General features: G+C 38.4%; 1 protein-coding gene across 10 annotated transcripts in view; it reads left to right on the top strand.

Annotated features, from left to right (window-relative positions):
- The window catches only part of mef2cb (myocyte enhancer factor 2cb), a 262080-nt gene that overhangs the window by 222210 nt on the left and 23976 nt on the right, over positions 1–15894 (top strand). For all 10 annotated transcript variants that reach the window (XM_077522053.1, XM_077522055.1, XM_077522057.1 and 7 more), the window contains one exon: positions 1717–1920. In XM_077522053.1, the coding sequence (XP_077378179.1) occupies positions 1717–1920 (204 nt within the window). The remainder of the gene's footprint in view (positions 1–1716; positions 1921–15894) is intronic.

A 15894-nucleotide genomic window follows, 5' to 3' on the forward strand; every position in this document is an offset into this window, starting at 1 on the left:
TGGAGGTGAGGGATGGATTCAGTTTCCTTGCTGCATCCTGGGAGACGCGCTCGCTCGCATGTAATACAAAACTATCCATCAATATCCAGTTTTTCCCAGCTCCTCTTTCAGCGTTCAAAGTGTGAAGGGCAGCGTGATCCTTTCCTCTTGAAAGACTTCACTTGTAGGCTTTATTATTCTATTCAAAGCATGATTCACTGAGAGTTGGGAGGTTTCAATTCTGTATTTTTTGGCACTCGTTGAAGTGTCAGAAGAGAATAGACAAATATGCAGTAGATAATGCCAGCTGAGCACTGCTCTGATGCAATGTTTATCATTAAAAAAAAAAAAAAGCTTTGTCAGTGCTATTCTCCAAAGAAAATAACTACTGAAGAAACATCAGGACACATGAAGAGCCCTCGTAATAGCTTGAATTATGTATTTTTCACCCTGTATTTCATCCCATTCAAAGAACAAGCTACACAGTAAATTTGACTCTATTTAGAGTAAATCTGACTATTTAGAGTGGGACCAAATAGACTCAGTTTTAAAGTAGGCTAAGATCTACACTTGGAAGAGAGTAAAATACAGAATTGGGGGGGGGGTAAGTGTTTCCGAACAAACTCATGATCTTCAGCTTGGGAGACTGCCACACTACCGCCTGAGCTATGCCCCTCCTACTGTTTTGCTTATCTCCAAGAGACCAAAGACATCATTTTTTGGAGTTAGGAAGATTCCAGATGACACAAGCGATATACTAACATAAAGCAGCAGCTGTGTGGCTCAGAGTAGATCGGCTGTCTACCAAGCTGAAGATCGAGAGTTTGTTCCTCAACCCTTGAGTGGCTTTTATTTATTTATTTCTCAAATTCTTTATTTTACTCTCTTCCTGTGTAAGTATTACTCTAAAACTGAGTGTATTCGGTCCCACTCTAAATCATCAAATTTACTCTACAGAATTTACTGTGTAGCATGAAGACGAGACATAAATGCAATTCACTAAATAAAGACTGGCTGAAATTTATGGACCAAAAAAAAAAAAAAGACTGATAAAATTAACTTAGTGGGTGTAGCTCACTTTTAGTGCTCTAGTTTGAACCAAACAATGGAAGAATTTACACTGTTCTAAAATAAATAAATAAATAAATAAATGCTTCAGGCAAACTATAAACAAACCAAGAAAAACCCATGACAAAATACTTGTGTGCTTTCTTTTTAGGAGGATCTGGTATTAATGTGAGTAGGTGCTATTTTTATTGAAAGGTAGTTACTTGGGCAAGTCTAACTTTTTATTTTCGACAAAGGGTATTCGTCAGTACGCGTGCATTTCTTTTAATAGCGCAGAAGGAGCGAGCGTTTTTGAAAAGGGGCATTTCAATCTGTCATCAGTCCCCCCTGTGTACTTTGATGTACAAACATTAACGGATCTTCTTGGCCGTTATTTTTCCGAGACAGAGTATTTTCAGTTCCTTAAAATGCAGCTTTTTTTTTTTCTTTTTCCTGGTATAGTGGTTGGACTGTATCAGTCGGGGGCTGTTCAAACTTCAACGGATTTCTGTTTTCCTTGAATGCACTTTCAAGTTGAATGATAAAATGATTGCAAACATTTTAGGTTCCTTTTTGTTGCCCTGTTCACTTTTTTAAATGACCAAAACCAATGCATCTGTCCTTTTGCATTTGTGAACAGAAAGTGTTGGAGTTCTTCAAAAAGCTAATCATTCCCATTTTCTTCCCCAGGTGACGTTCACAAAGCGAAAGTTTGGCCTGATGAAGAAAGCCTACGAGCTGAGCGTGCTGTGCGACTGCGAGATCGCCCTGATCATCTTCAACAGCACCAACAAGCTGTTCCAGTACGCCAGCACAGACATGGACAAGGTCCTGCTCAAATACACCGAGTACAACGAGCCCCACGAGAGCCGGACCAACTCGGACATCGTGGAGGTGAGTCGCACGTCGACGCGAAACGCACGTGCGCCCCCGTCGCACTGAATCATGGGCGGAAACGCGCAAACGCACCAGATGGTCGTGACTCATTACTTCTCTCTTTTTTTGTCTTCACACTCATCACTGAAAGGAAAAAATGTGTGTTAAGTTCTGTGTAGGACAAATTTCAAAAGAAGCAGTTAATAAATGGTAAAGTAGCACAGTTCTGCGCAATATAGTTTACAATAAAAAATAAAATAAAAGAAACTTTTCAAGTTGCAATGAGTGCCTTCAACACGATACAATATATTCTTGTCAGATAGAAGTAGCTGGCACGCCCATTAAGCAGTACAGAAAAGCACTTATGTTACCATGTAATGGTGCCAAAATTAATCAATCACCAAGTAATCGATTATCAAATTAGTGAACAACTATTTTAATAATCAAGTAATCGTTTAGTTCATCATTTGGTTAACTTAAAATAGTCCAAATCTGATTACTGTTGTCCTCCAAAAGCAGACTGATTATCTTTTGGGTTTAATTAAAATAAAACATTTGCAACCATCTGCTTTTATTTTGGAAAAAGCCCGAGCCATTTTCCAAAAGGTTGGTGAGTATGACATTAATCCCTCTCGTGTGATGTTGTTCAATTGTTTAGTTTTGGTTTTAAAATGGTTTCGTAATACAATAAATAAAATGTAACAATAAAGATAGAATAATTGCTGATAAAAATGTTCGATAGTTACAACGCAGTGCCGTTTATTGCCTCCAGGAGTGCCAAAAAATCTGGGAAGATTTGAACTTCTATATGCTCTAATGAAATTAAAACTAATTATTATTATTAAAGCTTAAATATACGTAGAGCAATTAATTGATTAATCAATAACTGATTGATTATCAAAGCAATCAATCATTACTTTTGAAAATCATTGAATTGTTTTTTTTGTTTTGTTTTTTATGTGCAATTGTCCAAATTCTCAGAATTTCAGCTCCACAATAGGAAATATTCTCCAATTTCTGTAGTCTTCCATGAAAGTGGACTAATTATCGTTATTTTAAGTCAAAATAAATTGATTTTTCTTTGGAAACAATGATCAACATTTGTGCTTATTTTTCTCATATTCCAGTCCAAACCAGTAACTAAATCCTAATTAATTTGAAATATTGCCCTGTTTTCGGAAAAATAATAGAATGTAAAACTTTTTTTTTGTCTGATTCATCAATTAATCAAAAAAAAAAAAGTCGATTAATTGATTTTTTTTTAAATAATCATGACATGCAACCCTACTTTTCATCAATCATATGCTTTTATTACTTATTGTACAGTACAGTATACGCATCTGGCCAGCTAACGTTTTTCCTAATTGTTAATTATAGTGCGATTTTTTATTTTTTATTTTTTTAAACGTTTTATACATCCCATTATAATCCTAGCTGTGTTACAAATTTCTGTATTGCTTCATGATGCGACTCCACCATGCCGGACACGGATCAAAAACAACGAGCGCATGTCGCTAGCGTGTCTGCCGACAACCGTAAACACGCTCGTCAGGGCAGCTAGCGAGCAGGCGGATAAAAGAGCAGATGACGCCGGCGCTTGACAAGATCCTTAAGCTCTCGACATGAACCTGTTTAGTTACGCAACATTAGCGCCGGAGTTCTGACCAACCTGGTGGGCAGAGTTGATCCCTTTCTCTTGCGCGCACACATCATCCCGTGCCGCGCCTGCACGAGAAGAATACATCCTGTCACACTCGGGATTTAATTAAACCGGCACCTGATTAAGCCATCATTTTCGTTTATTTGTTCTACCTGATGCCAAATTATGCATACCAGCCTGAATTTGCTGGCTCTGAATGTAAGAAGACAAGATGTACTGAAGCCTCAATGAGATGTAATGAATGACGAGTGGAGGCCCACACGCACCTATGGATCAGGCTGGCCCGGCTAATACAAGAACCCACAGCGTGGGACATGTTTTTTTTTTTTTATCTCTTCTTCATATGGGTGTTACTGGGCTCCATGCCCAAACACGGGTGGACAGGTCCACTGGGAGCGTTCCTGCTTCTCCAGATGGCAATCTGCCCTCACTGTCAAACCTTTTCAGTTTGCACATTCGCATCAAATGCCGTCTGCCGTGGAAGAGAATTGGCGTCACATTATTCCAATGATTTCCTTTTCAGGACATTGATATGGCGGCTGGGATGTTAACTTCACAGTAGTTTTGCTCTTGTTACTATTTGCTGTGCTTCCGATGAGGTGCCGTTGAATGTGTTAAGCTAGCTTATACGTTAGGTGGTAAACAGCGTATGGAAGAAAACGGGCTGGGAATTTTATTAATGCGTTTTATTCAGCCATTTTGCTAATCAGTGACTAAATTTGAGGAGCAAGTTTGTTGACAGTTGTTGCAGTATGTTATGCAACAGAATAAAAATAATTGAGCGTACAAGTTCCATTGCGTAACATAATCAATCATCTATGATCATAATTAATAAATCATGTCTTCAATATTTTTTATTTCATAATATCGCCCAGTCCACACAACTCGGGGATCGACCCTGCACAGCGCTAGCAGTGAGCTAACATTCCAGACCGCTCACACTGCTCAGCACTTTAGGACAGGAAGTGATGTTTATCTCAATGAGTAAAAATAAATACATTAAATGTTAATAATTAGTAAATAATATATAAAATAAATACAAAAAAATAACTAAATAACTAAAATAAATGTAAAAATATTTAAAAAAAATATGGAAAATATTTACAAGGTATAAATATATGAAATATTAAAAATATAAATAAATACAATATTAATAAAGAATAAATAATATATTAAATATAGATTAAAAAATATAAAATAACTCAATAACTAAAATAAATTTTAAAATATTTTTTAAAATTTGGAAAATATTTACAAAATATAAATGCAATGTAACTAGAAATAATATTTAAAAAATAATATCAATGAAACAGTGTTCCCTCGCTATAACGCGGTTCACTTTTCGCGGATTTTGTTTAGTGCAATTTTGCATGCATTTTTTTATTTTTTATTTTTTTTTACAGTAATGTAGTTATTTTATAAAATTTATGAAGGTTTGAACATTGAGAATGTTTAAATAAGAGAGAAATGTAATAAATTGTAAATGCCACCGTGAGAAAAGTGTCTAAACTGTGTGGTGAGGGGTGAGGGGTGAGCCTTGAAACATTTATAATAAATGTAAAAATGAAGCTAACTACTTTGCGGATTTCACTTATTGCAGGTATTTTTTGGAACCAAACCTCAGTGGAAAACGATGGAACACTGTAACATATTTGCAGTATTGCTTTACAGAATGTTTAGATGAGGCACTAAATGCAAATTTTGCCTCACAAACTGGCATGATAAACCTTTTATTTTGAGCCTTGTTCCAGTATGAAGCTTTTTGGGGGGAAAAAAACAAAACAAGTCGGCTATTACATGCAGTGCAATTGATCTTCCTCCATGCCTGCTTTACATTCCAATTGTTACAAATATTAATTATATACATTTTGCCCATTATTACAGTTTGTGTGACACTACTAAACCAGAAAGCTGTCACGTTTCAACAAGTGTCCATGATGCTCTTTGTAACCGTGTCTCGGTTATTGAGCCGAGGATGGCTAACATATAAACAGCCATGTCAGGAAAGATGTTTAAAGTGGAGGGATAAAACGCCGGGACCCCCCAGAGAGGTCTGTGCTCCAAATCGATACGATGAGGCCCGGGATTGGCCACAGGGCTGACACAAGCACGTTTAGCGCCGACGCGAGCGGGGCGCAACGAGTCGGAGGGGCGGGAGGAGGGAGGTGAACGTGGGTCGGGACCCTCCAGTTGGAGCCTTGCGTGCTGCTGCTAAAGCTTCGTCAAGGTTCGTCAATGTGGGCGGCTTGCTGGGTTGGGGGGAAGGCAAAGCGTCTTTCTTGTTGATGATGAAGAAGGTCAACGTTAAATGGTCCGAAAATCAAATGAAAGCTTGCACCCAGATTAAGTGGAACGCTAAAATGTGACTTGGTGCCTCGTCCGGAATGTGTAAAAGCACGTTTTGCTTTCAGATGTATACAGAAAGGCTTCCTTCTCTCCCTCTGATGCTGCTGTGCCTGAAGGTGTAGTGGGAGGGAGGCGAGGCAGAGGCAGAGGTAGGGGAGCGAGCTCAGCGTGGGCGGTCGGCATCGAGGGCCGCTACATTAGCAATAAAACTCTATGTAATTAGCATGTCTTTGGTTGATAATTAGCGTTGTTGAGAGAGTGCCACTGAGAGTGTAACGCAGCCTCTGCAGCCAGCTACTGTATGTTTACAAGAGGCTGCAGGGCTTTCTCGTTTTTTTTTTTTTTCTTTTTCTTTCATTCTCCATTGAACATGCTACATTTCAAGTCATGAGATGATTTTCCACTACGCCGACATCATTTGCTTCAAATACATGTGTGAGCCATTAAAAATAAAAAACACCAAAGATTATATTGAGCACAAATTGCATCTTCATGTGTAAAAAAAAAAAAAAAAAAAAGATTTGACAACTAGTTGGTTATCAAATTAATTATTGTCCAAATCTTCTGATTTCACCCTCTCAATAGTAAATATTCTTGGATTTCTCTTTCCATTCATAAAAACAGACTGATTATCTTTTAGTTTATATTTGGGAAAAATATGCTTTTACTTTGGGAAAGAATAACAGAACCAGTAACTTCAATTAATCGATTCTTAAAATATTCCATAATGACAGCCATACTTTCCAGTGAAACCTGGAAGGTTGAACACAATTGGTTCAGATTTGGTAGCAAAAGAGATGGAAAGAATTAAAGGTAGAACAATTACTCGATTAATCGACAATTAATTATGAATAATATGAATTGCTAATTAATTTTGCTAATTGTTTGAAAAAAAATCCTGCTTTTGAATAAAGGATGGAAATGCAAACAGATTTTACATCCAATTAATCGACAAAATATTCAACAGTCTACTCGATTATTAAAATAATCGGTAGTTGCAGCCAAGAAAGAATGTATTCCAAGACCTCTTCTTTTCTTATAAAAATAAAGAAAATCAAAAATGCACAGAGGTAATCCTTTGATGCTCATTCAGCTGCCTAAACTACGGACATCTCACATGACGTGTGATGCATTCCAACTTGAGATCCCATCTTACTTTTGCCAAATTCCAAATTGCACAAACATACTTGAAATTATCAACTGAATTCCAAGCTCCTCACAGCCATATCAGACACCGAAGTATGCACACAGTGGATTCAAAGACATGCCTCAAACTGTGAACTCAAGGAAAAGTCCAAGTGTGGCCTCCCGGCCGGTCTGCAGTAAACTCCTGAGCCTGGCTCCAGATAAAACACAGCGATTTCACAGCCTCACGCTCGGCCTGGCCAGTTTCCTGGACATGTGAATTATATCAGAGAAAATGGAAAGCATGAAAATACATCCACCTCTGTTTTTCCTTCACTTTAAAGTCAGATAGGATGGCATTCTGCTTGAGTATGGGAGTTGTTAATTGCAAGAGCATATCAAACCACTTTCAATCCAACGGTGCCAAGTCTCTCATCCACAATGGGGTTGTTTTAGATCTCCTCCATGTGTGATTCTTCTGTTTAATTCTGTATAGCGGCCGCTAAGTCAACGATAAAGACACACTGTAAAAAAAAGAAAAGACAAAAAGAGTAATGTTTACTTGAAAAAAACTAGTAAAGTTTTTTTCACTCAGAGTAAGTAAATTTTATGAGAGTTTAAAAAAATATAAAATCAATAATAAATAAATAAATAAATAAACTCCTTGAGGGTTGAGGAACGGACCCACAACCTTCCGGTTTAGTATATTGATGGTATCAGGTGGAATCCTTGTACCTCCAAGACCCGTTTTTGATCTCATTTTGGACACACCAGCAATGCAGTATAGTGGCAAACAGCATGACTCAGGTGGTAGAGTGTATGTCTCCCAAACTGGAGGTCACCTCAACGCTTAAAGAAAAGTAATATTTACTTGAAATAACCTAGGAAAGTTTCTTCACTCAGAAATTAGTAGGTTTTTGAGTACATTTTACCAGTGAAAAAGTTGCTTATTATTTTTTTTACAGTACAGAACTTAAAGCATTTTGATGAGCTCAGCAAGAGCAGCGTGCTCATGCCACTGGCCAAAGCATCACATGTCGCGGCACATGGCGCTAAGCCGACCTCCCCGCCTTTGCGACCATACCTGTCAGAAGACAGGCCAGGCCGCTAGCCAATCCCATTCCAGCAGCTTAATCTAATCTGAAAGTTCAGCTCGCCGCGTAATCTTCGACAGCAGCAGGAGCAAGAGCATGCTTGCCGTCCTCACCTCGCCCTCCCCGCCTCCACTCGGGAGGATGTACATGCAAAGGGGGGGAGGGGGGGGGGGGGGGCATAGGGATGGATGGGTGTGAGCAGAGGAGGAGGGAGGGGAAGAGGGATGGTGGGAGGAAGGCTGGTAATTATTTCCAAAGGTCATTCTGTTAATGACTACCCGCTCGGCTAATGAGATTCAGCAAAGCCTCCCTGGCCATGTTTCACCCGGCGTATGTTTCACCGCTGTGCCAAGATGTGTGCGAGGCACAGGTGTGTACTCGGTCCGGTGCGCCGACGCTCGAGTATCAAAGTACGTCTACAAGGCAATGAAAAGAAGCAAGACTTCGCTTTGTAAAATATGACAGAGAAGACAATTGGTGGACTGTTCATTCGGTACACCTGCGCACTGAAATCAAAAGTGTTGATAAACAGTTCTCAAATCCATGCTTTGCTAGCTTATGTAGAGCTGTCAAAATGAATCAATTAATCGCCAACTATTTTAATAATCAAGTAACCACTTCGAGCCATTGTTTGACTCCAATTGTCCAATTTCAGCTTCTTATCAGTAATTGTCTGATTTCTGTAATCCTTCATGAAAGTATACTGATTATCTTTTGGGTTTAATGAAAATAAGACATATGTAAACATGTGCTTTTACCTCACTGATGATGACTGAACCAGAGATTGAATACATTGAAAAAAAGTTGGTGAGTACAGCATCTCAATGCCTCTCGTATGATATTGCTTATTTATTTATTTATTTATTTATTCATTTATTTATGTATTTATTTTACTAAACAATACTAAGTAGATAAACAACAGTAATGGTTTAATATTCATTAGGAAAATGGTTTTGCAATACCCTTTAATGCTAAAAAAAATTTTTTCTTTGATTAATGGATAATGGAGTAATGGATCAAATAATCTATTCTAAAAATATTCAATCTGCGATTGGCTGGCAACCAGTTCAGGGTGTCTCCCGCCTACTGCCCAGAGCCAGCTGAGCTAGGCTCCAGCACCCCCCGCGACCCTTGTGAGGATGGATGGATGGAAAATATTCAACAATAAGCTCTTGCTTATTATTAGTAAGCTCTATGAATGCTATGCATTTCTACGCTACCATCTAGGATCAACATTAATACTAGAAGGGCCGATACCCGGCATTATTTCAAGGTATGCATACTTATGACGCCTCTCTTTTTACAATCATAATCTAGAAATTTGCAATCAGAAGAATAGGAAATTGCCATTAATTTCATACAATTTGAAGGAACTGCTGTAATAGGATATATAGGGCTTTCTTTCAAATGATCGGTCGTTTTTGGGGTTACCATTTTATGTTAAAAAAAAAAGTTCTAGTGGAATTGGTACTTGGTATCGATATCGGTGACTACTCAAGGGTTGAGTACCTGAACTGGTATCGGTCCTTGGGGTATCGAACGGGCTGGGCAATAAATCGAATTAATTTGATTAATCATCATTTTGAAAATCGAATCGTTGAAAATTTGCTAAATCATGAAATCAGATTTTATCTTCTGGACTATTAAAAGCTGTTGTTCTTATGTTCTGTTACATCCAGATGTTATTGAGGGTTGTAATGTTCATACAAAATTGATTAAAATCGTAATCGTCCTAATTAACTGAAAAGATTTGAGATTTTATTTTTTGGTCATATCGCCCAGCCCTATGGAACATCTCTAATTAAATGCGTATTAAATTAATATCTCTGAATGAGTGAGCTTTATTTCATTTGTAAAGGCATTGCACTTGTATTGTCTCCCATTAGATTTTGCAGCAAATGTGGCTGTTGACTTTACATTAGAAGCAATTGGATACTGTATGCAGTACGTGTACATTAACTCTCTTGAGCAAGTCAGTAGCAGGACATGTGATCTCGTTCTCAGAAGTAGCAGTGTGCTCATGTTCCGTCTCGCGCTTGTGAAAATATTTTCCAGCATGTGTGCTATTCTGTGTGCTTATTTGGTTTCTAAACACCGTGGAGAACATTAGCCGTAAGGAGTTTCTGTGTTGATCAGCTCTCTGAATGACTTCTTCTCATGGCTTTCAGAAGCTGTGTAATCGGGCCACTTTGAATAGCGACGCTAATGCTAGTTTATCCTCCGCGACTTTTACACGGCATCAGATCTTCTATCCCCCAATTGTCCGCAGTGAGCTCACGCAGCACTTTTAGGTCGTGGGGTGCGACACGGGGCAGGGTCGCCACGCCGATCGCAATGCTTCAGTGTTTACTCGTGGCGCAGAGACAGGCGACACTGCTTGTTTTTCCTGCTAAGATGAGGATTAAGGTGTGAAGCTACTTTGACTGCCTAAGTACATTAACATTATGACATTGGTTGGTAAGATTAAGAAATGAAGACTTCGCTGAAGGTAGTGTTAATTGTGTCAACGAAAACTAAACAAAAATGATTTCATCAACACACATTCTTTTACCGGACGATAACTGGGATTAAATCAGTGTGCATTTCCTTCGATAAATGAAAATGAGGGGAAAATGTACTTCACTTAATAAAAACTGAATTGAAGTCTAAGGACATTTTAGTTAATAAACAAAGACGAGACAAAAATGATATAATTTTGTAAAATCCTATCTCTACTAATCTGTCACTGTGACACTTTCATGTGACACTTTCAAATCTGCCGCTAGCAAGTGCAACATCCACAAACACATGGACCACACAGGATGTGGATTCATGGTGAAAAGTTAAATTAAAAAGAAGTAAATTATAGTTATAATGTAATATTAATCCAACAGCTAGAACGCTCCAGCAATAATGTTGATCCGACCGCTAACTAATGCTGGCTAACTTACTAGCTCGTAGCATGTAGCCATTTGTTGACATAGCCTACTGTAAATTGTGTCAAGTTGTTTTTCATCAAAAATATGAGAGGAAATTTTATGTAAAATAGTTTTAGATCCGACACGTGTGATTGAAACTGGACTAAAACGGAGACTAATTTTAAAAATGGCAGATGAAATTAACACAAGGTTAAGGTATAGCTAAGATATAGCAGCTTGCTTGACGGTCAGAACGGAATGTCTTATTTCCTGAAATGTTTCCCAAATAGCGACTTTAGAGGTTCCACTTGTTTTCATAGGCTCGGTGTTAACAACAGCGGCAGCTGTAAGTAAGCTGGTGAGTTGTTGGAAAAGCAAACAGGCTACTGTATACGTGCAAAAGCCCTTGTAATATTCCATGTGTCATGCAGCTGTGTTTCCTTCCCTTCTTCCTGTCTTCACCAGCTTTGTTGTCCTTGGGGCTCTACATTTGCGATCATTTTTTGGTATAAATTCCGTTTTTAAATTAGAGAGGGTTGGTATTTTTTATTTTTTTTTAAACTACGCTTTAAAATGTTCACTTTCTATATGACTGCTACATAATCAACACAGCAAGCGCTATCACTTACATTTCACTGTATGTGACCTCTTTTCTAATAGAAGCCTTTATATAAAAGGATTTTTTTTTTTTAAAGAGATTTTAAAAATAGTTTGTGGTGAAGCTAAAAATAGCTAGTAGCTGGCGGTCTTTGCTGGGAGGACTTTCTCCACCCACCCCCCTTTGAGTGTTGGTGTGAGGGGGGGTTGTTTTTCAAACAGAAGAGTGAGTAAGCAAGCAGAGCTTCATGCTATTCATTCAGTGCTCATCTCCCCCTTTTTTTTTTCCTCTGATCATCCAGCATGTATAATTGCTCTCATCAACCACATGCATGACACCATCGGCCCAAGACCCCGCGGTGCCTATAAACATTTCATCCCTTGAATAAAGACGCCTGTTATTTAATTCACTTGGCTCCCCCAACTCCCCACGCTTAACCAAACAGTAGCTTCCTGTCTTGTTGTTTGTTAAAAATTCATACATAATAGAGAAAAACGTACCCCGTTCACAATTAAGGCTGAGAACCTCTTTGTCTGCGTGTTTAAAAGGCTGAGAAAATGACCTTTGACCGACCTCCGAGCCTTATCAAGCGATGTTGCCAAGGTTGCCTTAGTTACTTAACTGATTCCTTGATTTTATCTTTATTGATTACTTACTTCAATAAGTAACTTAGTTACTTTATTGATTACTTACTTTAATAAGTAACTTAGTTACTTTGATTACAAGCTTTAAAAAAGTAACTGAGTTACGTTACAAGTTACTTCAATAGTTACATTTTGCAGATTACCGACAACCCTGCTTAAAAAAAAAACAAAAAAACACACACACACACACTGTTTTGCTGTGTTATTGGAAGTGTGTGTTTAAGAGCAATGTTTGTTTTTATTAAAAACAAAATAAAGACAACACACATTTTTGATTTAGCATAATTACTTTAATTAAAATTCATTCGCTCCCAGCCATTTTCACAGAAGCAATCCCATTCGCTCCCGGCTGTTTTACTGGATTTTGACTGATTTTGCAAAGCCCACAGAAGATTGTGTTCTCTTGCTATAAAACCATAGAACCTATCAAAAGAAAGATTAAAGTCTCTTCTTTCATCAGTAAAAAAATGAATATTTCTCTTTCCCTTTTGCAGCAATTAACATTAGAATATAGCTAGGTTAAATCCATTTTCACAAATCTATTTAAAATTGTGAGTAATTGAGCTTTTTTTTTTCAACATGGCCCTGGTTGATCTCATTTGCTCTGCTGCCACCTGCTTGCCGTTTGTGTAATAACCACAATTTCTGCAAGTGTTCTTTGCAGTTGAGAGGCTGCATCAAAGCCTTCTGTGTGTTCTAGTGTAAAAAAAAAAAACAACAACATAAAAAGGTATAAATACGTCTTTGGGACACTTAAAACACTTTAAAAAACGTATTTATACGTTTTTGGGAGCAAATGAGTTAAAAAGATACTTTTCAAGATTCCTCCTAGCATAAATTTGCTATTTGTTTTTAAAAGAAAAATAAATTGGAAAAAAAAGACAGTATTTCTAAACTTCAGTTAACAAAACATATATATTTTTAATAATTTCTAAAATAGTCTTTTGACTTAATAATGTTTAACTCTTAAATGTTGTAATGACAACACCCAACGTTCATAATGTGCATTGTTTGTAAATATAACCTTAACCCACCATCTGGTGTGACTTTGAATGCATACTGCCCTGCGATCCATTTTTCTCTGTCAAAGTGTTGTTGATGATACGTAGATAACACTGTCGACTGAACAGTGTGTGTAAGAAACCCAAAATCTCACTTTCTTCAAAATGCTGATATTGCTTTGAAAGTAGAAGCATTTGCATTATCCAAAGTAACTTTCAAGGAGATTTGAAGAGTAACTTTAATCTGATTACTTGGGTGATAAAACGTATTAAATTAGTTGTTGCTCCAAAATGTGCTATTTTTTAGCATTATGTGCAACTTTGTAACACGTTACTGACATGACTGTTATCAAGGCTGGCACATTAGACTACATTTGCCTGTCCTAGACATAAGAAGATAACTTTACTGAGTTCCTGTTTAACAGACGATACACTATGCCTCTTAAATTTTATACGAGAAGCTAAAAACAGGAAGGCAGATAATGTACTTGATCTGCAAGCTCAGCGTTTTTGCCCCACATCAGACACCCACTGTCCAGAAAAGCAGAACCTCAGACGTTAAACTTACGACTGGTTTGGATCTCTCTCCGGGGTGTTTTTGAAGGTCAATATGTTGCAACGGAAGTCTGAGGTAGGCACACGACAACAAAAGGAGCTTTTAAAAATAGAGCGTTTGAAATGTGCCAATATGTGGTCCCTGTGGTGTGGAGAGTCAGGCCACTTCTAAGGCCACACTGCCAATGCTGCCAGGCAAGGCTTTTCCACTATACAGCCCAAAACAATTCACGCCAGCCATTAAGATGAAATGATGCCTTGTTCTTTGAAACTATTTGTGGAAAATTTGAAATAATGGTCTATTTTTAAAAGTGCCATTCCCTCCACCCAGCCCCTGTGCTTCCGTCCCCTCCGCCCCTCCTCCGCCGCCGCCCATGCCCCCCCCATCCCTTCACTCCTCGCCATAATTGCAGCTTTGGGCAGGGTTTGGAAATCCAAGGTCACATTACAGAGGTCAAGCAGCTGGTCATTGTTACTCAAGGCCTCCCTCAGGCTCCCTCTTCCTGCTGTGGAGCCACGCGATAAGCGACCAAGTGACAAAAGACGATAAGTCATGATTGGTGGGCAGCGCAAAAAAAAAAAAAAAACGAAGACATGAGGCGGTTGTTTTAAGCGACTCCGCGTTTTAACATTTAGAATTGATATGTCGTGTTTGGAGCTAAACAAAGGTCTCATAAATTAATGAAACTGAAATCAATGTACTGTAGACACATTATCATATCTGTAATTTAGAATCGACATTATGCTATGTGACCGCAGGGCAGACAGAATAAAAAATGGTAGACTCAAGAGTTATAGACATAAGTGCGCTCTTTATCCACTTATCTGAGCTGGTATTGTCTCGTCATGTCTATCTGGGTAATTATACAGTGCGGTGACTTGTCTGAATGACCACTTTGTTCTCTGGACTTCGATGCTGCTGTAGCAAAGCGTGTTGGATTGTGACATGTGCTCAGTGTGCGTCTCTTCCATATGGGAACACCGCACCATCTGCTATTGTGCTGCATGCGGGCTCGCTAAGATGCGAGTGTGCTCTTGTCCAAGGGGGCTTTTCCGAATGATGGTGATTTTAACGCAGGCACATCACACAAGTGCGATGGTTAGATCATGTTTGGAGTCTTGTTATGCACATCTGTCCTTATCAAATGATCTAGGATCAGAATTAATCGCTAAAAAGTCATTACTGGGTTCACTTTTCAAATGAGGGAAATAAACATTGCTAACCTACAGAAATCAGCCATCTCTCCCCAAATGCTCACTCGCACGTGCGCGCCATGCAGCCGTCATCCGTGGACGTGCTCCTCCGACATGGTTCTGGCATGTTCAAACCACGCTTCATGAAACTGTGGCCTTCCTTGCCTTTGGTCTGCCATCTGCTTCCAATAAACTAAGCCAGCCTGATCTCTCTGATGACCCCCCACCCCTTCCACCCCCCACACCATCAACAACAACTCTCCAAAGCAGATAGAACGAAAGAGCAACAATGAGAAAGAGAGGGAGAAAAAGAAGCAGGAATGAGAGCACATCTTCAACATGTGATTATCTCTTTTGTTTAGTACCACAAAAAAACCCCAAAGCATATTGATGTAATATAGTTCTTACGAATCTTCTCTCACCAAATTAAGTTGATCAACTGGAACGGGTTCCCTGATGACTTTTCCCATGATGATCATAGTCTGAGTGAATGTATTAGGATATATATGTAAAATCAATTCGTAATATCTCTATCTTGTAGTATGTCAAATTTGAGCTAAGCTTGTGGATGACCACAACAAAAAGACATTGCCAATCATCCTCGGTTATATCAGTTTACCATGGCAACATAGATAAAAAAAATAATAAAAAAAAAATAAAAAAAATAAATAAATAAATAAAAAGGTTATTTGCTGCCGTTTAATGACATGACATTCCTTTGCAATTCTAGCAAATAGATCAAAAGGTGGTGTATTGAATGACATCTGATTTCCAATTAGCCATAATGTACGTCAGAGAACAGTACTTATACTCTACATCATTCATACAGGCAAGACATATTTAGCTCCTTCATGATTAGCCCTCACTTTGGTTTCATG

The sequence above is a fragment of the Festucalex cinctus genome, chromosome 5 (assembly GCF_051991245.1).
Source record: "Festucalex cinctus isolate MCC-2025b chromosome 5, RoL_Fcin_1.0, whole genome shotgun sequence".
In the NCBI taxonomy this organism is placed as follows: domain Eukaryota; kingdom Metazoa; phylum Chordata; class Actinopteri; order Syngnathiformes; family Syngnathidae; genus Festucalex; species Festucalex cinctus.